Source organism: Mastigoproctus giganteus, chromosome 9 (assembly GCF_048544385.1).
Source record: "Mastigoproctus giganteus isolate SK-2022 chromosome 9, ASM4854438v1, whole genome shotgun sequence".
NCBI lineage: Eukaryota > Metazoa > Arthropoda > Arachnida > Uropygi > Thelyphonidae > Mastigoproctus > Mastigoproctus giganteus.
In genome coordinates, this window is record NC_143583.1 from 45,369,185 (window position 1) to 45,393,554 (window position 24,370).

At 36.9% G+C, this 24,370-nt stretch overlaps 1 protein-coding gene across 1 annotated transcript in view; it reads left to right on the forward strand.

Annotated features, from left to right (window-relative positions):
• The window catches only part of PolE1 (DNA polymerase epsilon catalytic subunit 1), a 650,197-nt gene that overhangs the window by 107,339 nt on the left and 518,488 nt on the right, over positions 1-24,370 (forward strand). The window contains 3 exon segments of the mRNA XM_090380641.1: positions 7,844-7,929; positions 16,586-16,766; positions 23,619-23,690. Coding sequence (XP_090236767.1) covers positions 7,844-7,929; positions 16,586-16,766; positions 23,619-23,690 — 339 coding nt within the window.

The following is a 24,370-nucleotide window of genomic DNA, read 5'->3' on the forward strand; positions in this document are numbered from 1 at the left end:
AGAGAGGAGATTCCAAATTGCCAAGTCTCTGACAGGGAATATCAGAATGGAAATATGCACAAGTACCATCTTTGAGGCGAAAAGAGTCATAGATCGAATAATTTGTGCATCTGAGATGAGCAAGTAGTTGAATCAACCGATAACTGAGATTCTGTCAGAAAAAGTACATGGGGTTTGGTAGACTGCAAGTGGAAATGTACATCGTTAAGATTAGAATTTAGACCACGTATATTTGTGAAATGAATTAGGAAGTGCTTGTGAGGTTTACATCTTTTTGCAGATAAGCTTGCTCTATTAATTTGACAATTCATGGTGTATTCAGTAGTAAAAAAAAGTTGGTGGGACATGCTGTATGAAGTAATGAAATTTGTAGATATGGCGTACACATGGTAAGAATATACCCAGATCCTTGACATAACGTGGCCTCAACAATGCTCCCCGCATACACACTACTCGGACTCCCTCCAGTCACTATCTGGCAGAGTAGAGGTAGCAAGATTATACGCTAGCTGATCCGGAAGCCTCCTAGAGAGTTACCAATAGGTTTGGTCCTGTGTACTAACTAGCGGCCGGCCTGCGAACACTAAGCCTGTGATCCATCCTTGGCGGTCCAGCTTACGCAGGGATCGCAAAGAGGAAGTTGTTCTTGCTCGGCTCCGCATAGGACATTGTCATTTGACACACTCCTTTCTGCTGAGGGCTGATGACCCTCCTATGTGCGAGCAATGCGACACCATCTTATCTGTTCAACATATTTTATGTGACTGTACTAGTTTTAGAAATGCTCGTTTTATCGCTTTTAACCATCTGACTGAGCCGTATACACTCAGTCAGATTTTATCTGACAATGACCATGTGTCTTCTATTTTTAGCTTTCTAAAATCAGTAAACCTCTTTACGCACATTTAAAAAAATCTACCTTATTATTGTTACTTGTTTACTGATATTTATCTTTTACAGTTTATACTTGGTTTTTATATTTTGACTTAGTGACCTAATTCATTAGGTCACTGAACGTTTTTTACTTTTTTATGACAAGGTTTTGGCGCATTATAGCCTTAGTTGCTGATGCGCCAATAAAACCCAACCAACCAACCAAACAACCAACCAACCAGCCTGCGAACACCATTTTAGAGCTGTACCCTCGAAATGTAAGGAATATTGGATCTCACCACGATGTTCATCATAACCTCAAAAGTCATCAATCATATTGCATGATGGAAGAGATGCGGACGGGTTGACCAGAACTTAGCTCTAGAGACTAAACATGGGTTCCACCACTTCAAGCCTCCAATAAGCAAAGTGGTGGTATTGCACCGGTTGATGAGAATCATCTACCACCTAGTACTGCCTGGTAACATAGAGGGGCGGCATTCCTCCATATGGTGTGAGCGCCACACCTCGACCCCTGCTTACGTTGGTTCACACTTGGATGGTCACCCACCATGTACTTGTGCATGGAGGTTATACCCAGGATTACTAACAGTCCCACCATCGTGAAGGTGCAAGCAGAGAATTTGGCTGTCACAGACCGTCCGGACTTCGCCGAAATTGGGTCCACTTGACTTGAGTGTTACCCGAATATCAGTTCCATCAGCGTTTTAGACTCACAGGTAGCAAGTACAGCTTGTCTGGCATATATGAGAGAATGTCTGTGACAACCTCAAGGACCAGTATTTTTTAAAGTACTTTTTGTGCTTTTATATCTCCAAAACACCATATTCAGTTAATTCGTATAGAATTAACTGTAATAGTACAATGTAGAAGTAACTTTAATATTTTTTGGAAATTATTAGCAATGGATAAATTTTTAGTGAAAGGAAATCAGAAGAGGCAAATTGATAACAATGAGCTTGGAGAAAATGACAAAAAAAAAGAGAGCAACCATCAACATAAAAAAAGAAGAAAACATGTTGCTGTAAATATGATGATGATTATTTGGGGATGGGATTTTCATATACTGGTACCCAAGATTGCCGTCAACCTTAGTGAGGCATATGGTTTAAAATTGTCGAATGAATTAATGGTGCTGAGCAAATTGCAGCATCCTTTTTCTGTGAAACACAAGGATTTATTGTCCAAAACTGTGGTGTATTTTAAAAGACTGCTGGCCTCTACTAGAAAACAAGGTACAGAATTTTATAATATGGCTAAAATATCTGATTAAGTGCAAGAAGCCAGCTATTTAGTAGCCAAACTGGTGGTGGCAAAAAAAAAAAAAAAAAAAATCTCACCTGATTGTAGAAAGTCTGATTTTATCAGCCTGTTGGGTAACTGTGAAAAGTATTTTGGGAGAGGAAGCTGAAAAAAAATGACAGTACCACTTTCGAACAGTACAATTAGTAGGCATATAAAAGAAATTTATTATTATGTTTTTGTTGTTGTTGTTGTTGTGACGAACTCAATAAAAGAACAACCGGCCAAGATATTTCCGAAGTAATGAATAATTATTTACAAAAGTGTGGTATATTTTGTGGAAATCATGTGTTGGCATTTGTACCGACAGTGTTCCTGCGATGACAGGAGCACTAAAAGGATTTGTAAACTTAGTAAAACGACACAATTCAAATATTATTACAACACACTGTTTTAGACACAGAAGTTGTAATAGTGGAGACAGTCATATCCGATTTAACTTGAACATGTAAACTTGATCAAGCTGTTAAAATGGTCAATTATATCAAAAGTAGACTACAAGAAATACATTTTTTCGGAAAATTATGCGAGGAACTGAAGTCTGCATCATTTTTTATTTAATGATGCATACTGAGATACGATGGTTATCGAAAGGAAATGTGCTTATCCGTATGTACGAGTTGCATGAGGAAATGCCCATATTTTTTTCACAGGAGCATTCAAAATTTTGTGATTATTTAAGTGATGAAATTTGGTACCGTAAATTAGCTTTTATTGCAGATTTATTTGTGCATCTTAATGAATTAAATATCAGTATGCAAGGTCCATAGGAAAATTTACTCAACTTCTACTGACAATTTGTTCGTCTTTAAAGAAAAGTTGAGTATATGGAAAAATGGAAAAAATATGTAAATGAAAAAAAATTATAAATGTTTCCTTTGACTGCCGAAACGAATTATACTAAAATAATGAATGTAATAAGCGAAACATTTTAGCTGTTAAAGACAAAATTTGAGCATTACTTCCCATCCCTTGATATCAAAATATTTGTGGGTAAAAGAGACCCATTTGCAACAAGAAACCTTCCGATGTTAGAACTTAATCTGCAAGAGGAAGCAGAATTGGCTGAGATCCGTAGTGATCAGTCGCTGAAAATTCAATTTAATAACGCTAATATTAGCAAATTTTGAATATTAGCAAATTAAAATATTAGTAAAATTTAAAATGAATATCCATGAATTTTAGAAAAGGCAATTAGAATTTTATTGCCATTTTCCACTATCTACTGTGAAATAGGGTTTTTTGCTTTAAATAGAGAGAGAGAGAGAGAGAGAGAGAGAGAGAGAGAGAGAGAGAAAAGTTGGTAAAAGAGTTGCTGAGAGTAAGCCTATCCACAATAAATTTTATTTTCCTATTAAAAAACTGTGTGCTTCCATCAAACCCAACCGTCTCACTGAGATGGTTAGGCTTTACAGTTTGTGAATTTTTTTTGGCGCCTTCGTAGCCAGGTGGGCAGGAGCAGCAGTGCGTAGCACACACACTTCTTGATTAGACCGGGGTTCGAGCCCATCACCACCAAATACGGAGGATGCGGAAAGGTCAGGGAATGACCATCGCATAACCCCGGAGCAATATGGCCTTAGTTGCTAATGCTCCTAAAAACCAAATAACAAACATCTTTTGTATTTTAATCCTTCTTTTGTGCATCGTTAATGCCATTGTTTTTTGCCGTATTGGCCAATTGAACATTATATGTGCCAGTATACTGTATATTCGTTTCTAATTGTTCGAATTTTTGATTGTTACCTGTTATTGGTGGTTTTTACTTATAGGCATTAGTGTTCATACAATTCTGGTCATTAAGCTAGCCTTATTTAGGTCATCTTAATTCCGCATGGCCTATACATATTAGGTTTAGAAGTTTATGCTTAATGATAATGAATTTTCATGACAAATTACTGATGAAAATTTTTATCTGTAGCAAAAGGTAATTACTAGTTGTTATTAACAGTATACTTCAATTTTATTACTATTATACATTTTTACTATAATACATTTTTGCATTCCATCACGTGGCTGTCAATCCCCTACTTCGTCAGGGGCTTTGAGTGGATTGACAGCCCTTTCAATGTAATGCCTCATACTTATTCGTTTCTGTTTGTACTTATTACAGTTTTGCTATTTTAAGTTTTGTTTAATTTCTAAAGTTCCTTCTATAATTTTAATTTTTAGATTTAAGTTTTTTAATTATTGTTTGCATATCTATTTATAGTATTAATTAGTTTTAATTTTTATTTTTAACGATCTCTTCAGCAAACTGTAATAGAGTACAACGAAGCCCAATGGGTAAGTATCCGATATTGTAAAATTCCTACTTACTTAATGTTGTACTCCGGTGGAGGTCGCAGAATAGAAAGGGAGAATTTCCTGCCTTCTATTTGTTTTATAGGTAGCGATTTTTATAGCGCAGTCGCACTAACGTTACCCTGTGTGTTGATGGTGCATTGGCCTCAGGCCCCGATTTTCATGCCAATGCCTGCGGTGGAGGTTTGTTGTTGGATCGATGATTTTCTGTAAGCTTTATATGGGTTGTGTTAACATGTGAATTAAAATCTTTTATTTACATTATTTTTACATGCATTTTTGTGCCTTACCTTGGATTGTGCCGGTACGGCTTTTCTAAGGCGTAACAGCACATATTTGTCCAAAGGTAAAGCTATATACATATATACAGCCTCTTACTATGGGTGGCGGGGGGAATTTGGCAATAGATTGTAGTGCAGTCAGGCGACGCTGATTTTTGACCTCAACAATTAACACAAATTAATGACCTCATAAAAATCAGTGTCAAAGGCAACTACATACTAATGGGAGGCAAAACATATATGCAATGCAGGGGGATAGCTATGGAATCCAGCAATTCATGTGCCATAGCTAACCTCTACCTGCACCACTATGAAAGCAACATCACAGAAAATATTAAATTCTATAGGTAGTTGATCACCAGGACGTCATCTATATATGACAACTTTGCAAATGTAGCAAAGAATACTTACCCAACAGACTTAAAAATTTAATGTACAAATCCGGATAACAACCAACAAGCTGCCTACTTAGACAGCGAAATTGCCATCAACCAAAACTAAATATATACACATCATCACAAAAGAGACTATTTTAATTTCGATACAATAAAACTCACACACTGGGAAAGCAACATAGCGAAGCATATACATGGTAATACTATAAGAAATCAAACAAACAGACTTTTAAAAATCTGCAACAATATAGAAAGCGTAAAGATGGCAATACAAAAACTCATCAAAACCCTAGATATAAACAAAATTCCCAACCGATACAGTAGGTATCACATAAAAACTGCCATATATGCAAATATTAGAGCACACCACCCCAATGTAGACCCACATATATTCAATTAAAACCATCTAAAAATAAAATAGTATTTACTCAGAAAAAGTATCCCCAAGTTTATAAGGTTTATTGCACTCAGATGAGGCTCGTCGCCTGACTGCACTACAACCTATTGCCAAATTTAACCCCCCTCCACCCATAGTTTTTGTTTTGGTTTTTTTTTTTTAGGAGCATTAGCAACTAAGGCCATATTGCTCCGGGATATGCGGTGGTCAGTCCCTGACCTTTCCGCATCCTCCGTATTTGGTGGTGACGGGCTCGAACCCCGGTCTAATCAAGAAGCGTGTGCTGCACACTGCTGCTCCTTCCCACCTGGCTACGGAGGCGCCCCACCCATAGTAAGAGGCTGTATATATGTATATAGCTTTATCTTTGGACAAATATGTGCTGTTACGCCTTAGAAAAGTGGTACTGGCACAGTCCGAGGTAAGGCACAAAAATGCATGTAAAAATAATGTAAATAAAAGATTTTAATCCACATGTTAACACAACCCATATAAAGCTTACAGAAAATCATTGATCCAACAACAAACCTCCACCGCAGGCATTGGCATGAAAATTGGGGCCTGAGGCCAATGCACAATCAACACACAGGGTAACGTTAGTGTGACTGCGCTATAAAAATCGCTACCTATAAAACAAATAGAAGGCAGGAAATTCTCCCTTTCTATTCTGCGACCTCCACCGGAGTACAACATTAAGTAAGTAGGAATTTTACAATATCAGATACTTACCCGTTGGGCTTCGTTGTACTCTATTACAGTTTGCTGAAGAGATCGTTAAAAATAAAAATTAAAACTAATTAATACTATAAATAGATATGCAAACAATAATTAAAAAACTTAAATCTAAAAATTAAAATTATAGAAGGAACTTTAGAAATTAAACAAAACTTAAAATAGCAAAACTGTAATAGGTACAAACAGAAACGAGTAAGTATGAGGCATTACATCGAAAGGGCTGTCAATCCACTCAAAGCCCCTGACGAAGTAGGGGATTGACGGCCACATGATGGAATGCAAAAATGTATTATAGTAAAAATGTATAATAGTAATAAAATAGAAGTATACTGTTAATAATAACTAGTAATTACCTTTTGCTACAGATAAAAATTTTCATCAGTAATTTGTCATGAAAATTCATTATCATTAAGCATAAACTTCTAAACCTAATATGTGGCCATGCGGAATTAAGATGACCTAAATAAGGCTAGATTAATGACCAGAATTGTATGAACATTAATGCCTATATGTAAAAACCACCAATAACAGGCAACAATCAAATTCGAACTATTAGAAACGTGTGTATATATATTTTTCTCTCAACTGCTTGGTTTGCTTCTAGACAATATAATATTACTACTATATATAAATATTATATATATATATTATAAATATATATATATAATATATATGAGTATTATAGTGATCGTAGTGTGCTTCAACAACGAAAAGGTTGAGAAACACTGGTTTAGAATATGATTGGAATTCCAAACTCTTTCGATATTGTTTATGATAGTTTGTTTTGAGAACTTTTAACCTGGTTTAGTTAGGTTAGCTTATGTTAGTCATTTTTTATCTCATCAAGATATAGAATCACCAGAAACTTCATTATGATTTCAGAAAAGTAAACAGAGTACACAAGGAAAAGCTGTTTCTGGAAAGTTAAGTCCTTCATGTTTTTTCCTGCTCTATTTTACAGCCTATGTGAAGCAGAAATTTTGCTTTCCTGAAATTACTAAACCATTGCAGCCAGAGTATGACTTATGATGGAGCCCATCTGAAACAGCACTATTTTTAAACTTACTAACCACTTCAGAGCTAGGGTTTTGTTTGTGAGCTGTTACATATACTTTTCTTTGATTATTTTTATTTAGGAAGCATATTTATTTAATTTATTCATTTATTTATTTTATTCCTATTTGTTTCATCTCTTTAAGAGTTTGGGGTTGTTGGCCTAGTTTTGGGACTGGATTTTTTATGATGCAATATGTACTTTTAATTAGTTAGATAGTATGAACCAGACCTGTAATTCTCAGTACATATCGGTATTGAGAATCGGTTGATATTGGTATTTTTAAAAGAATAAGGAGTAAGAATAATAAGAATAAGTAAAAGGAGTTTACCTCATATTGAGGTAAAGTTCTCTTATTCTTTTACAAACTTTTAATTCGTATATTTAATCAGTGTAATTTTTTATCATGTTTCTTTCCTTCCTTTCTTATTCATGGTAATGAACTGTTAAACCTATTTCTCTCTTTTTTTTTTTATTTCAGGCAGCATTAATTCAGAGATTTTTTGATCATATATTAGAAGTAAAACCTCTAGTGTTTGTTACCTATAATGGAGATTTTTTTGATTGGTGAGAGCATGTTTAATTACTAAAACAATTTTTGATTCTTTTATTTAATTACTCATATATTAAAGAGTTGAGTTTATGATCAATGTAATACAGTGGAACCTTGATGTAATACCGGATGTTGGGTATTACATCAAGCTAACTCATATTATAAGCTAACTACATTATAAGATAAAATTTTATCTAATTATTTTTATGACTATACAGTTACTGAAAGAAATTTTTTCCTCTTCCATTTTTTTTTTATAGAACAGAAAAAAAAAAAAGAAAAAAGTCTATGATGTATTGATCCCTGAAAAAATCTCTGGGAAATATTATGTAGGGCAGATTCTCTGCAAATTAAAAATGTATAGAACTCCTATATGTGGCACTGTTTTTGAAATTATACTATATAAAGAAGTATTTTGCCAAAACAGTCAGTGGAAACATAGGTATAGCCTCCCCACACCCCTAGTGTGGCTAACACTCTTCAGCAGAAAATGCAATTATTGACACACACAACTATAGGCTCCTCTTCTCTACCAGGAGAACAAGTAATTTTACTTCCATTACTAGGTAGATAACACCCAAAGATCTCCTTGTATTCAGCAAGCATTTCTCCCATCTTCTGAATTCTGCTGATTATGGACATGATTCCTTCAGGCAGTGAAACTTCACAACTAATGCTGGCGTCATGAAACAAGGTCTTTTTCCTGGCCTTATTGATGCTTATTGCATTTTGCAGCTCAGAAGTCTTCACAGTGCTCTAGGCCAGGGTGTCCAAAGTTGGGAGCATGCACCCCTAGGGGTGTGTGAAATGATCCATGGGATGTGCGAGATAATCTGCAATAGATCAATATTTATTAATTATGAAAATTTTAGTTTTTTGAAAAATAATTGAAAATAAAAATTATGAATAAATGTTTTTTTAATACTTCACTATGCAGCTTTGTTTGATTGTGCCGTTGGTTTTGCCCATGTCCGAAACGAAGCAGCCACGTTCTCATTTCGGGCTCGGAGTATATCTTCGATCCTTGTTTAACTTACTGAACAAGTGTAGATCAAGAAAGGATGGATTGTGCTTGCAGCTGTCGCTGAGCTGTAACGCTGCCACAAGCGTTGTAGCTGTATTTGTGAATCAATCATGGTTTATTTATAAACCATGTAAATGATTTATAAATAAAAAATATATATTAAACTGATATATTTAATTTTTTATTCTGGGGTGCACGCTAGTCCTTTTAAGTAAAAAAGGGTGTGCCACCAAAAAAGTTTGGAGACCACTCCTCTAGGCACTCAAACCTTAAGCTTCTAATCTCTGCATGTCCAATCAATTTTAATTAAGTATAGTATAGTATAATCAATTAAATTTATTAACCTTATTAATTTCATTGTTAATTAATTACATTGTTTTTAAACAGAAAACAGAAATCATGCCCCAGACTAGAGCAGCAAAGCAACGTGCACAAAATAGTGGGAGTGCTGTGGCTCTGGGAAGAACCGAAGCAGGTGATTCTCCAACAGATCACAGCCTAAAAAAATTTGCAAATTGTGAAATGTTTTTGGATCTTTCTAGAACAGAACATGATCTAGCCAAGGATGATGTCTTTGTGGGTGCTAGGTGCACAGTGTCAAGAAATTACCGTATTTCCCCATGTATAAGACGCACCTTTTTTCGAAAAATTTGGGGTATAAAAACTGGGTGCATCTTATACAGTGGTTGTAGATTTTTTTACTTGCATTTCCCACTTTTTTGCGCTTGTTGTCTTTGCTCATTGTTTCGCACTTGTTACCGGTATATTAGGTTACGTTTTGCCACGTTCTGCCCAGAAATGGCTCAGAAAAGATTTTCGTACAGTGCTGAATTCAAGTTATGAGGAGTTGTATGAATTTTATGATGAATAAAACTTGAGTTCAATAACTTTATGTAATACATTTTTTTTTCAAATTTCGGGCCCCAAAATTAAGGTGCGTCTTATACATGGGGAAATACGGTAGGTGCCAACTCAGCATTCTGATGGGCGAGTTTGAAGTCTGTGAGAGTTTGAAGAGTAAGGAAGGTGCCCTCTTAAGAATTGAAATGGAGGGCCCATCAGGCTCTCAGCTGCCCAACTCAATGCCAGAGCTCACTCTTGTGTATCAGGCAACACAGTGGCAACCTTCAGGGCAGAATGAGCTGGTCCCACAGGAGTCAGTCATTGTCTGTGACTCAATTGTCAGGGAGACAGGATATATATTGTGCAAAAAGGACAGGTGGAATAGGACCAGGGTATGTCTGCCAGGGTCAAAAGTTGATGGAGTTGTAAAACAGATATGATCTTTTAAGGGCACAAAGGGTGATATTGTTGTATATGTTGGCAATAATGACATTAGGAGTAGGAGATCTGCAGACTTACATAACAAGTAAGGTTAGGCTGGCAAAGGTAGATTATGAGAAATCACTGGCAGAGAGCGCAAAGGGGAGATAAGGAATTCTTCACATATATAAATGCAAAGAAGAGAAGGATAAACCAGCGCAGACCCATATGTAATGGATGTGCGATAGTATTAGATACCCCAGCTGAAAATGCAGATGAACTCAACAGTTATTTTGCATCAATATTTACAGAAGAAAAACCCTTTTCGTCAATGGGAAATTATGGGAGTGAAGTTGAAAAAAATGTAATTAATGATGTTGATATTTCACATGTTTATTAAATGAAAAAACTTTCGAGCCTACAGGCCAGTAAGGCTCCTGGGGTTGATGCCATATACCCTATAATCTTAGGGGAGGCGGCAAGTGAGTGCATTGTACTGAGGCTAATTATGAGAGCATCACTGGACTCGGGAGTGATTCCGTTTGATTGGAAAAGCACCAATGTGTCTCCAATACATAAGGGCAGTTCTAAGAGTGAAGTGGGAAATTTCTGGCCTGTTAGTCTAACTTCAGTATTAAGGAAAATCATGGAGACAATGATCAAGGGTGGAATTCAGGATCATTTAGATAGAAATGGAATTCTGAAGGATACCCAGCATGGTTTTGTAAAGTGCAAATCATGTTTAACTAATCTATTTTGACAGGGTCACTCAAAGAGCTGGACTTCGGGAACAATTTCAACATTGTTTATTTGATTTCAGCAAAAGAATTTGACTCAATCCCACATGAGCTGTTACTTTATAAGCTAGAACAGGGCGGAATAACAGTGAAAATCCTTAGATGGATAGCTGGATGGCTTTAGGGTAGGAGGCAGAGGGTTGTGATAAATGGTTATTCCTCAGATTGGGTTGATGTAAGAAATGGGGTTCCCCAAGGATCAGTAATAGGACCACTGTTGTTTTCGATTTTCATAAATGACATCGATGAAGGGATAGAAGGCATAATGTCTAAATTTGCAGGTAGTAGTAGTAGTAGTAGTAGTGGCATGTGATGCAAGAAAGCAAGTGTATGAGCTTATGCAGCATCAGCCAAAAAAAGAAATAAAAAAAAAATCACACAATTCCATCCAAATGCCTGTCCAGTTTCTCCTTAAATTTATTTAACCTATCAACTTCCACAATGACAGTTGGAAGTTTGTTCCAGCAATTAACCACCCGCTTGCTAAAGGCAAATTTCTGCACATCTATTCTACCTCTGCCTTTTCTTAATTTCTTAATTTGAATTTATGCCCCTTAGGTTCGTAATCTCAAAAAGTGGAAGGATCCCATCAGAATTCAGCGTGCTCAACCCATTCAAGGCCTTATACACCTAAATTAGATCACCGAGCAGGTGCCTAGTCTCCAGCCACTGCAATTTGCAGAACTTAAGCCTCTCTTGGTAAGAGGATCCCTTCATTCCCCTCACCAATCTTGTTGACCTTTTCTGTACACGCTGAAGCAAATCTACATCCTTCCTAAAATGAGGCCTCCAGACCTGTACGCAGTACTCAAGGCGTGGCCTGACCATTGCCTTATACAGAGGGACAATCACCTTCTTTTCCCTGCTAGAAAAATTCCTATATATTTTTGACAAAACCCCATGACCTGCCCTAGCAGCCTGTCTGTATTGCTCAGAAAACTTCATATCTGACTGCACAATTACTACTCCCAGGTTTTTTTCATTTTCTACCACCTTAAGTGTAGTACCACACAGTTGGTACGTTTCTCTGGGGTTACTTCTGCCCCTATGCAGTACTTTGCATTTGTCAAGGTTAAACTTCAGTTTTCACTTCTTAGCCCATCTGCCCAAATTTTCTAGATCCTGTTGCAGTAGCACACTGCCATTACTGTCATTAACAACCCTGCCAACCTTTGTATCATCTGCAAACTTCGACATTAAGCCTGATATACCTTCATCAATATCATCGATAAATATACAAAACAACAGTGGACCCAACACTGAACCCTGTGGGATTCCACTAATATAATTAGTCCAGGAAGAGCAGCACCCATTGATTACCACCCCTGTCTTCTCCCACTCAACCATCCTTTTATCCATTGTAGAAACTTACCCTTAATACCATTCTGCTCCAATTTGTACAATAGTCTTCCATGTGCAACAGTGTCAAAAGCTTTTCTGAAATCCAAATATATGATATCAAAATTATTTTTTGCATCCAGTTCCTTTGTAACCACATCATAATATCCTATCAAATTTGTTAGACAAGACCTTCCCTTAACAAATCCATGCACTGTCTGAATTATTGCTGCAGTCTTGGCTAGATGACCCTGCAATGCATCTTTAATCAGTGACTCCATTATTTTACCCGGAACAGATGTTAAACTAACTGGTCTGTAATTACTCGTGTCACCCTTCGATCCCCCTTTGTGAATTGGGGATACATTTCCACATCTCCAGTCCATGGGGACCTCCCCTGAGTCCAAGGATGCTCTCATAATTATGGCTAAGGGTTTGATTAGTTGCTTTGCCGCCTCCTTTAATATAACTGGATAGATCCCATCCACCCCAGGTGCCTTTCTTATGTTTCACTTCAGCAATTTCTCCTCCACTTTGCTCTCAGTTATTACAAAATCATTAAGCACCCTGTTACAATTTGATAACCTTCTGTCATTTTTAAACCTTAATCACTCCTCATGTGTGAATGTAGATACAAAATACTCATTCAGTTTGTTTGCTATCTGAGCAGGATCATTAACAGTCGAACCATCGATATCACGTGGACCAATCAGATTGATCTCCTTCTTTTAGAGTTTATATAAGTAAAGAAATCCTTGCTGTTTTTCTTAGCATCCTTTGCCAAAGATTTCTCATCTGCCTTTGCCTGCCTAACCTTCTTTGTGACCTGATTACAGACTAGCTTATATCTGCCACAGGCTTCTGCGTCACCTGATAATTTATATGCATCCCATGCATTTTTCTTCTCTGTCACGAGTCTCATTAGTTCATTTGATAACCATTTAGGCCTAAACCTTCAACAATATTTCTTAATAGGTATGAAACTTTTAGTAGCTTCCACGATTAATTCCTTGAATGCTTCCCACTTAGAATTTACTGTTGGTAACATCGTCAGTTGATCCCACTGTACAGAATTTAAAAACTGTCTGAGACCACTGTACTAACCTTTATGGAAGGAAAAACCCTTTCCTTTACCCCTGATGGTAATTATATCTTTAAGTAAACCCCACATCAGTACATTCTGATCACTGCAACCTAGTGGTTCCTTTATCTGGAAATTCTTAATTCATAAATGATCACTGCTAATAACCAGATCAAGAGTATTACCCTCTCTGGTTGCCTCTTGAACATGCTGGTGCAGAAAGCAATCATCCAATAAATCCACAAAAGTCTTATTAGTGTGCAGTGACCAACCCACAATTTCCAATCGATATCTGGGAAGTTAAAATCCCCCATTATAAGACATTCTGATTTACTAGCCCACTATTTCTCTGTACAATTGTTCATTGTACTCATTCGAGTCATTAGGCCTATAACACTCTCCTACTCTTATTTTTGCTTTCCCAGTGCTTATGTCACACCAAACTGACTCAACAGTGCACTGTTCATCTATATCAGCTGGATGCACTTCTTTTGATTTTATGTTTTTCTTAATTAACAGCATGACACCTCCTCCCTTCCTATCCTTTCTGTACACATTGTACTCCCCAAATTCCAATTCTTCATTCCTAATATCAGTGTGACACCACGTCTCTGATATCCCAACAACATTTGCCTTTGACCAACACTTCAAATTCATGAAATTTATTTACTATACTTCTAGCATTGGTATACATGTAAGCATACATGCACCTATTCCTAGTTACCCTGACACATTCCATATACCCAACTGTTTCACGATGACTGCCATCAGTCCTTGAAACCCCCATCACCCCTCACTCCAGGTCTCTACTTATTCTAATAGAAGTTGTGCAAGAATCACGTTCACCTCTGCCTGAGGCTACTTTTAACCTTTTAGTCTGTGAATCCCCCCGCCCCAACTAGCAGTTTTCCGACCCACCTAACACTGCCTTGATAGCATAAGCAAATATTCTTGCACCCTTTCTATTTAAGTGTATCCTATCCCTGTAGAAGCAGTTTCTCCTTTTAACAAGCATAGACCACGCTGAAAAAAATTCTACCCCTTGAGCCTTGCACATTCCCTCCAATGCCGAATTGATTGACAAGGCTCTCATCATGTACTCCTTCCTACGTGTCTGGGCAGAATTGCAGACACTTTCAAATTTAACCCTAAGTCACGACTTTTTTGCAACATTGACCTGTACTTGTTAAGTAAATCTGTAGATCTCCTACTCTTAATGTCATTAGTGCCAACGTGTACAACAATATCTCCTTTTGTGCCCTTAAAAGATGATATATGCTTTTCAATGTCATCAACTTTTGCCCCTTGCAGGCATACCCTGGTCCTGTTCCATCTATCCTTTTTACACAATATGCTCCCAGTCTCCCTGACAATAGAGTCTCCAACAATAACTAGTTCCTTCGGGACCAGCACATTCTGCCTTGGAGATTGCTGCTGTGTTGCCTGATGCCCAGGAGTGAGCTCTGGCATTGAGTTGGGCAGCTGAAAGCTTGACGGGGCCCCTCATATTAATTTCTTCGAGGGCATCTACCCTACACCTCAAGCTCTCATAGATGCCCAGTAGAACGCTGAATTGATGCCTAATTTCTAGACACTCTGCACGTGGCACACACAAAGACATCCTCCTTGGCTAGATCATCTTCTGTTCCAGAGAGTTCGGCAGACATTTCACAAGTTGTACATTTTTTTAGGCTGTGATGTGTTGGAGAATCGAACCCCCCCCTTAGTTCTCCCCCGAGTCACAGCACTCCTACCACTTTGTGCCCGTTGCTTTGCTGCTCTAGTCTGGGGCATGTAATTTTAAATGAATAAGATCAATAAATTTAAATAATTATCAATATTACGCTATCTAATAGAATCCTAAATGCAGTATGCGTATTACGCTATGTAATTATACATTAGAGCTACCTAGTTACCACAGTTAAAAATTTGAATTCCCTACTACTCTATACAAAAACAATGGCTGCAAGATTTGAACGAAATAACGGTTTTACGTATATTATGTAGTAATCTTCAAAAACTCTTTATCTAATTAAAAATAAAAATAACACGCGTAACTACAACTATAAGACTACGTATAAAGTATAATATAAAATAACAATTGGGTAAATAAAATGGCAAACACATTGCTTTTTCGGAGCCTGTAATTCACAGCTGTAATTTTTAAAGAGAGTCAGCGCCCTCTTCTAGGTGATGTAAAGATTGGTAGTGTAATTAATGATCACCGCCAAGCAGAGCTGCTTCAAAGTGACCTAGATAGACTTCAGAGATGGCCAGAAAAATATCAGCTATGCTTTAATCCAGCAAAGCATAAGGTATTGCACCTGGGGAACAGTAACTTTAAATAAATGATACACTTGGCAGAGTTGAACTAAAGCCGGTAGTGGAGGAAAGGGAGTTGGGTGTTACGATATGGTCAGACAAGAAGTTCTCCGAGCATTGTAGATTGGTTGCAAGGAAGTTCCATGGTGTCCTATTGATGATTTATTGAACAATTGCTAGTAGAGATATGGATGTTATAATCCTATTATATAAGGCTATTGTTAGACCACACTTGGAGTACTGTGTTCAAGTATGGAGACCACACTTAAAGAAAAACATTGTGCTTGTTGAAAGGTTCCAAAGACTGGTAACTCACCTGGTGAGATCGGCAAAAGGGTATCCATATGAGAAAAAGACTTCGAATATGTGGGTTGTAGAGCTTGGAAACCTGGCACCTTAGAGGAGACTTGATTGAGGTGTTGAAGGCTGTAAGAAGCATAAGCAAAATGAATGATGACGAAATTTTCACAGTTATAATTGATTCTAGAACAAGGGACCATAATTTCATGTTATGGCGGGGGGGGGGAGATATTTAGACTGGATTGCAGGATATCTGGATATTAATGGTAGAGCAGCATATATATATCATTTAGGCACCTTATAAAATCTGAAGTCAGTAGACTTATTTTAATAATTCCACTAGACCTATTTTAGATTTGTCAAGATGCCTATGTGATATATGTACATTTTCATGTTACAAAAAATTAAAATTAATTTACCAAAAATTACTTATGTAAAAATATGGTTCATTAATTTCTTATTATATAGCACATGTCATTTACCCAGCATTTAATACTTTTGTTTAGATGTTAATAAGTTTTTATAATTTATTTATTTTTTCACAGGAATTTTGTAGAAGCTCGAGCGGCAGTTCATAAATTGAATATGCTGAAGGAGATTGGTTTCTCTGTTAATCGAGATGGACATTTTTTGTGTCGACCTTGTGTTCACATGGATTGTTTGCATTGGGTCAAACGGGATAGTTACCTTCCGGTAGGAAGTCATAATTTGAAGGCTGTAGCAAAGGTGGGAAATAATTTATTATTTTAATTACTATTAATTTATTTAATTTTTATACATATATCTGATTACCTGGTTGCCTGGTTTTTTTTTTAGTGAAAACCCAAACGCAAAAGATATTAGAACTTATAGTACTTAGTACTGTGTGTGGGTTGAAGGCTGAGAAGATGAAAGAAGATACTTGTATACATTAGACTTGAATTTCTGTAGATTGTAATTTTCAGGAAATATGCTTGAAGGGAAGTTGTTTCAGAAAATCCAAGTTGAAGGGATAAGTGAGGAAAAAAAAAATAGTTCTGTGAGTTTGAAGTTGGGCAGTAAATAGCTGTTGACTGGTTGCAGCACATGTTCAGACTGGTTAGGAAGAGAGAGAGAGAGAGAGAGAGAGAGAGAGAGAGAGGGAATTATAGAAGCCACTTCAGAACAACAGTCCCCATGGTCATGTCTATAGAAAAGGCATGCAGCAGAAACAAAACATATATAAGCTAGAGAATGGAGAGACTTTGTAAGAGATTGGCCATACAGCCCTCTTTTGAATGGAGTCTAAAAGCCTAAGAGCATTTATGAGGACACCACCACAGATGGGGAACAATATTCCATAGTAGGACAGATTTGAAATTTGTACAAAGTGAGTATAAATCTCAAAAGTTTCTTCTGTTTAGAAGAAAACTAATGCTGAGAGTGAAATAGAAACGCAATTTTTTAGATGCACAGGACCAAATTTGGATTATCTTGGACAGTTTTGGATGAAGTCTTTGCATGATCAGACTCGTCGATGCTTCTGCTAATCCAAGAGGCTATGCAGCACAAATTTTCATGCAGGATTTGATAAATCCTGCATTAAATATTGAAATAAAGAAAAATTGTTCAAGGTTTAGGCCTAAATGGATGTCAGATGAACTAATGAGATGTGGCAGAGAAGAAAGATGCATGGGATACATATAAATTAATGGGTGACATGGAAGTCTGTGATAGATATAAGCTGGTCTGTAACCAAGTCACAAAGCAGATTAGGCGGGCAAAAGCAGATTATGAGAAATCTTTGGCAAATGATGCAAAGAAAAACAGCAAGGAGTTCTTTACCTATGTAAACTCTAGAAGCAAAGGAATGAATCAGATTGGTCCACTGGATATTGATGGTTCTACTGTTGATGATCCTGCTCAGGTGGCTAACAAACTAAATGAGTATTTTGCATCTACATTCACACATAAGGAGTTATTCAGGGAGGGGAATGCCAGAGGTGAATTAAACTTTGGCAGTGAGCTAGATGATTTTGTAATAACTGAGAGGAAAGTGGAGGAGAAATTGTTGAAGATGAACATAAAAAAGGCACCCGGGGTGGATGGGATCTATCCAGCTATATTAAAGGAGGCAGCAAAGGAAGTAAGCAAACCCTTAGCCATAATTATGAAAGCTTCCTTGGACTCAGGGGAGGTAACCATGGACTGGAGATGTGGAAATGTGACCCCAATTCACAAAGGAGGATCAAAGGTCGACTCAAGTAATTCTAGACCTGTTAGTTTAACTTCTGTTCCAGGGAAATTAATGTAGGCACTAGTTAAAGAAGCACTGCAGGACCATCTAGACAAAATTTCAGTTGTAGCTCGGACACAGCATGGTTTTGTTAAGGGGAAGTCTTGTCTGACCAATTTGATTGGATACCGATGTGGTCACAAAGGAACTGGATTCAGGGAATAACTTTGATATCATTTACAGTAAACCCCGCTATTCACGGGGGTTACATTCCTGAGAAATGCCACGAATGCCGAAAACGCGAATACTGAGTTATGGCTCCCATAGTAATAAAGGGGTTCCGTTCCAAAGTATGAAATATATAAGAAAAACTAGTCTAAAACTTTGTCTATGTATGTATTATATGTACCTTCATAATATGACTATAAACAGTACATAGTGAAATGCAAGCATATGGCATCGAAATGAAAATAAAAACAATTTAATATTAAATGTAATATTTATTAGAAATTTCAAACTAGCACCTTTGCTAGCTAAAAAACTTATCCCGCCAGTGTTGATAAAGGAGTTTTGCCTTTTCACGAATGATGAGTGAACTTAACGGAATTTTATTTTGAGTTCAGTCTTCTATCCACAGATTTAAAGCCTTTTCATTTTTTCTAATTTAACATCACGAGTTACAGAGCAAATTTTTGAAGCAATTAGCGCGTTTACACGGACACTACGGCGGATTTTTTCTTCCGATTTTTTGATTGATCATACCGTTGACTCATTGATATTATAATGTTTTGTCACTGAGGAGACACTTTCAACATTAGAAATTTTGTCTAATAACTAAATTTTATTCACTTGTCCACAATAAAGTCACTTTCTTCCGTTAACACACTCGAAAAAAGTCTGTTTTACACTGCAAAATGGTAGATTTATCACTTTTGTAAGCATATCAATTTATAAATTGATAAATTTATTCAATTTATTAGCATATAAATTAAAAGCAAACGACGAAACCTTCTATGCCAAGCGCATAACACATACTGAACAAGGATTAGCGAGAAACATCCACGCTTGCGATTTTGTCACCCCTCTCCCTCACCCACTGAGCGCTGTTTTGACCAGGAAAGATAATTTTAGCCACGCCCATGTTTTTTTATGGTGGAAAATGTTCACGGCGCTTTAAAATTCACATTTTTTTAGGTTTCATTTTATATTAAATCAGCGACCGCGAATACAGATACTGCAAATAGCGGGGGTTTACTGATTTTAAATGATATTAAAAAGGCTTTTGATACTGTTTCACATGGAAGACTGCTGCACAAATTGGAGCACTGTGACATTGGAGGTTAATTGCTGCTATGGATAAAGGGATGGTTGAGTGGGAGAAGACAGAGTGGCAATGAATGGACACTGCTCTTCGTGGAATCTCTCAGGGTTCAGCGTTGGGTCCATTGTTGTTTTCTGTATTTATAAATGTATATCGGGCCCGATATGATGGTATATCGGGCTTAATGTCCAAGTTTGCAGACGATACGAAGGTTGGCAGGGTTGTTAAAAACACTAATGACAGTATGCTGCTGCAACAGGATCTAGAAAAGTTGAGCAGATGGGCTGAGAGGTGGCAAATGAAGTTTAACTTTGACAAATGTAAAGTACTACATACGGGAAGCAGTAATCCCAGAGTAATGTATCAACTCTGTGGTAGAGAATGAATACACTGACAGTGGTAGAGAATGAGAAGGACCTTGGGCAATTGTACAGGCAGATATGAAGTTTTTTGAGCAGTGCAGCCAGTCTGCAAGAGTAGCTCATGGTGTCTTGTCAATGAAATACAGGAATTTTTCTAGCAGTGATAAGGAGGTGATTTTCCTCTAATATAAGACAATGGTTAGGCCACACCTTGAGTACCGTATACAGGTCTGGAGGCCTCATTTTAAGAAAGATATAGAGCTGTTGGAACGAGTACAGAGAAGGACAACAACATTAGTGAATATAAAAAAGGGTTTCTTTTACGAAGAAAGGCTTAAATTTTGCAGATAACAGTGTCTGGAGACTAGGCACCTGCGAGGTGATCTGATAAAGGTGTATAAAGTGTATATGGTTTGAGCATGCTCAATGCTGATGGGATTCTTCCTCTTGCTCAGAATGTTGTTTTGGTTTTTAGGAACATTAGCAACTAAGGCCATATTGCTCCGGGATATGCAGTGATTATTCCCTGACCTTTCTGCATCTTCCGTATTTGGTGGTGACCGGCTCGAATATTGGTCTAATCAAGAAGCATGTGATATGCACTACTGCTCCTTCCTACCTGGCTACAGAGGCGCCCCTTGCTCAGAATAATCACTTGAGAGGGCATAAATTCAAATTGAGGAAAGACAGTTAGGATAGATGTGCAGAAGTTTTCCTTTAGGCAGCAGGTAGTTGATTGGTGGAACAGACTTCCATCTTTTGTTGTGGAAGTTGATAGCCTAAATAAATTTAAGGCAGAGCTGGACAGGTATTTGGAACGAACGGAGGGGTGTAATGGGAGTGTTTTTTTTTTTTTTTTTTTTTTGGCTGATGCTGCATAAGCTTGCATCTACTAATACTAATACTAATTATCTCCTCATTTGTATCCAACTCATCAGCTTTCATTTTGATGGTCAAACAATGATCTCTTGCCCCAATTTCCTGAACTATTGCAACTCTACCCTTATTTTGGAAGTTGATGGATTCCCACCTATTTTGGAGGTTGATGGATTGGGTCATCTTGATAATCCTCACATCTGTCTTCGAACTGCTTATACCATTTGAACACACTGGTATGACTTACTGTTTCATCACCATAAACACTTTTTATCATTGCAAATTTTCCCAGTTTAAAGCAAAATTTGATATTATTTGTTCATTGCTCCATTGCAAAATTTTGACACAAAACATTAATGCTACTAACAAAACTCATTGTTATTTGTAACTTGTCAATCTACTGGACAATCTCTGTACCACCATCTGTTGGAGGAAGTGTGAACTAGAACATATCACTTATATTTATTTTCAAACTCAACAAATGTTACTGCAGCAGCACCAGTCTGGGAACTTTATTGCTCACTTCGACAATCTTTCTTTCAGATATGGGATGTTTTGCTCTCCAGTATATTTTTAATTGTACAATAATATTGTGTTATATTTCATTATTTTATTTATATCAATTTTAAGTATTTTAAATTTTAATTGTATAGCTTTTATATTTACATAAGTTTTTTTATTTATAAGTATAGTTCATAAAACATATAAACTGTTTACATAAGTTTATAAAACTTATGTAAATAGCTATTCAGTATCATTAAATGTTTCCAAACTGTAAATGTTTTAAGGAAGCAGTGTGTATTTTACCAATACTAAAATCAATGTAATTTATTGACAAAGTTTAGTGTGGAAGTTGTGAGGATTACATCATTATGTGGATGATATTGTGCTGTTAAATAGTGGCTTCTAAGATTGTCTCTTGGAGTATTTTCCATGAAAATTAATTACTCAAAGACATCAATTATTGAAAGTTGGTGGTGGGGAGGGGAGAGAGAGAGAGAGAGAGAGAGAGAGAGAGAGAGAGAGAGAGAGAGAGAGAGAGAGAGAGATAAGGAAAATTTAGAGCACAAACTAAGTAAACAAAAACTGTAATAAGGAGATGATTTTGAATATCTGAGAACAATGTTTAATAAAGATGGAAGTGTAGCTGTGAAAATAAACAATAGGATAAGTAAAGGAGGAAATATAGGAAGCCAGTTAAATTAGCATTAGTATTGTCTGTTTTTTTTTTGTAGTTGTTGGCGCATCGGCTTCTGTGGCCATAATGCACCTCCCAAGGTTTTTGCAGTACTTTGATCCAAGCCCGAGGCGGGATTCGAACCCGTGACCTTTGGGTTGCCAGGCAGGCACTTTACCCACCCGGCTAGCCCGGTCAGCAAGCAAGTAGTAGTAGTATTGTCTGTATCAGCGTCCATCTTCCTAAAGGTACAACTTGACAGGTATAGCCTCCATAACCCTTCAGTGGGCTTTTGAAAATGCCCAAATTGTTACCTTCCACTAAAATTATTTTAATGATTAGCAACTTGCTAGGTAATGGAAATCTTTCTGCAGTTTGGTCTACCTTTCATCTCTGTTAGTTTCAATATGTCATTCTGGTTCTGTCACTTAATGTTGTGACACTTTGATTTTCCATTCTACTATTTCCTCTGAGAGCCTTATAAACCTCAGTGATATTTCTCTCTCATGTAACTAGTTACCAAATTTTATTTTAGCACACATATTTGAAGTGTCTCCTCATGTGGATGTCATTTTGCCCAATCTGCCGTGTGTGTTGATTGTCTTTGAAAATTTTCAAGAGCCTTGATGTCTTTTTGTTTTTAGGTATGGCCTCTATGCTTGGATACGGTGTTCCAGGTGCAGCCTTGCAGGTGCATTATACAGCAGTACAATCTGTATAAACATTTAAAATCATCAACTCAGAATACTTATGGTGTTTTGTTGTTACTTGTCTACACTTTACAGAGAACTTCACTTCATATCTTCCTGTTTTCTAAATCCCTTCCTTTACTGCTTTTATTTTAACCCAACTTGAGGGTCAAACTGTATCTCCTCAGAGTGTGTAGGTTATTTTGGAGTTATTTCCATAATTTCAGCTTATTGACAAACCCTGATAAAGCTTGTCTAAGTCAATCTGAAGGAATGCTGTTTGTTGCTGGTCATTAACCACTCTCCTAGTTGTCACATCTGCAGATTTTGTCATAATTCCCTTTATCCCTTAGTCAATATCATTTAAGAAAATCTGAAACAGGAATAGTCCATGCATTGATCTTCAATGAACCGCACTTCTAATACTAGCCCATTCCTTGAAGAGAAGTCAGTGTTAATTATAACACTGTCTAAATTGGGAAGACAGTGGTTTCTTCTGAATAGATAGAAGCCAGGTAGTTGCTTTGACTGTCATAGTATCTTTTTCCTGCAGGTAAAAGATACTATGACACTTTTTCCCTTACCTTTAACAACTGAGATGAGTGTTCCTGGACCTAATGATTGTGCTCATATTTCAAAAATAATAAAAATAAATGCATATAGAGTGAATGGGAAATGGGTTGAAATACATTTGGGGAGAGGGAGGCATCAATTTGAAATTAAATTTGTTTCTGTGACTATGGGGAATGCAGTGTTGAAATGCTTTATATTAATAAAGGCCATTATGACTATTATAATAATAAAGGCCATTATGACTATTAGGATCATTAGCCTAAATTTCTGAACCTTGACTGTATATGTATCAGATACATAACTAATAAAATTTATATTAGTTGAATAGGATTGAACTGAACATCTTGACAGTTATAATGAAAAAATTATTTTTCTTGATTGTGTAGGCGAAACTAAGGTATGATCCTGTAGAACTAGATCCGGAGGAAATGTGCAGGCTAGCAAGTGAACAGCCACAGGTAAAATTCTTTCATTTATTTAAAATGTGTTTTTTTTATTTTTTTTTTATTTCTGATTTTGTTTTATTTAAAATGTAAATAAGCTAAAAAATATTTAACTTTCTGTGCAAAGTAATTATTAATTAAACTGAGTTAGCATTGCATTAGCAATACCTATCTGATATCTCGTTGGGCTACCTTTTGCCCATAATACATCCCATACATGTTTTGGCATGGATTCCACAAGATTTTGCAGGATGTCCTGTGGTAGTGCTACCTATGCATTGCACAATGTGTCAATAATGCCAACACATCAGGAGTATGGTCGTAGCATTGAATGTCTTCTTCCAGTAGGTTCCAAACATGCTCAGTTGAGTTGAGATCACCTGGGTGAGTTAACAGACATGGGAGGATGGAGAATTCTTTGTAATGCTCTTGAAACTGGTTACAACGTGCCTGCCTTGTGGCATTCCATGTTGTCTTGTTGATAGATGCCACAGTTGTCTAGACAGTTGTCTGGAAATATGAAGGGACCTATTTGGTTGGCGACAATAGAAAAGTAGGTGTTCCTATCGAATTGTTCATTAATGGTGATTAGAGGACCCAATGCATGCCATGAAAACAGTTCCCAAACCATAACACCCACTGCCCACAGCCTGCCAAACACTAACAGTGCATCCAGGTGCCATGGCCTCAAGTTG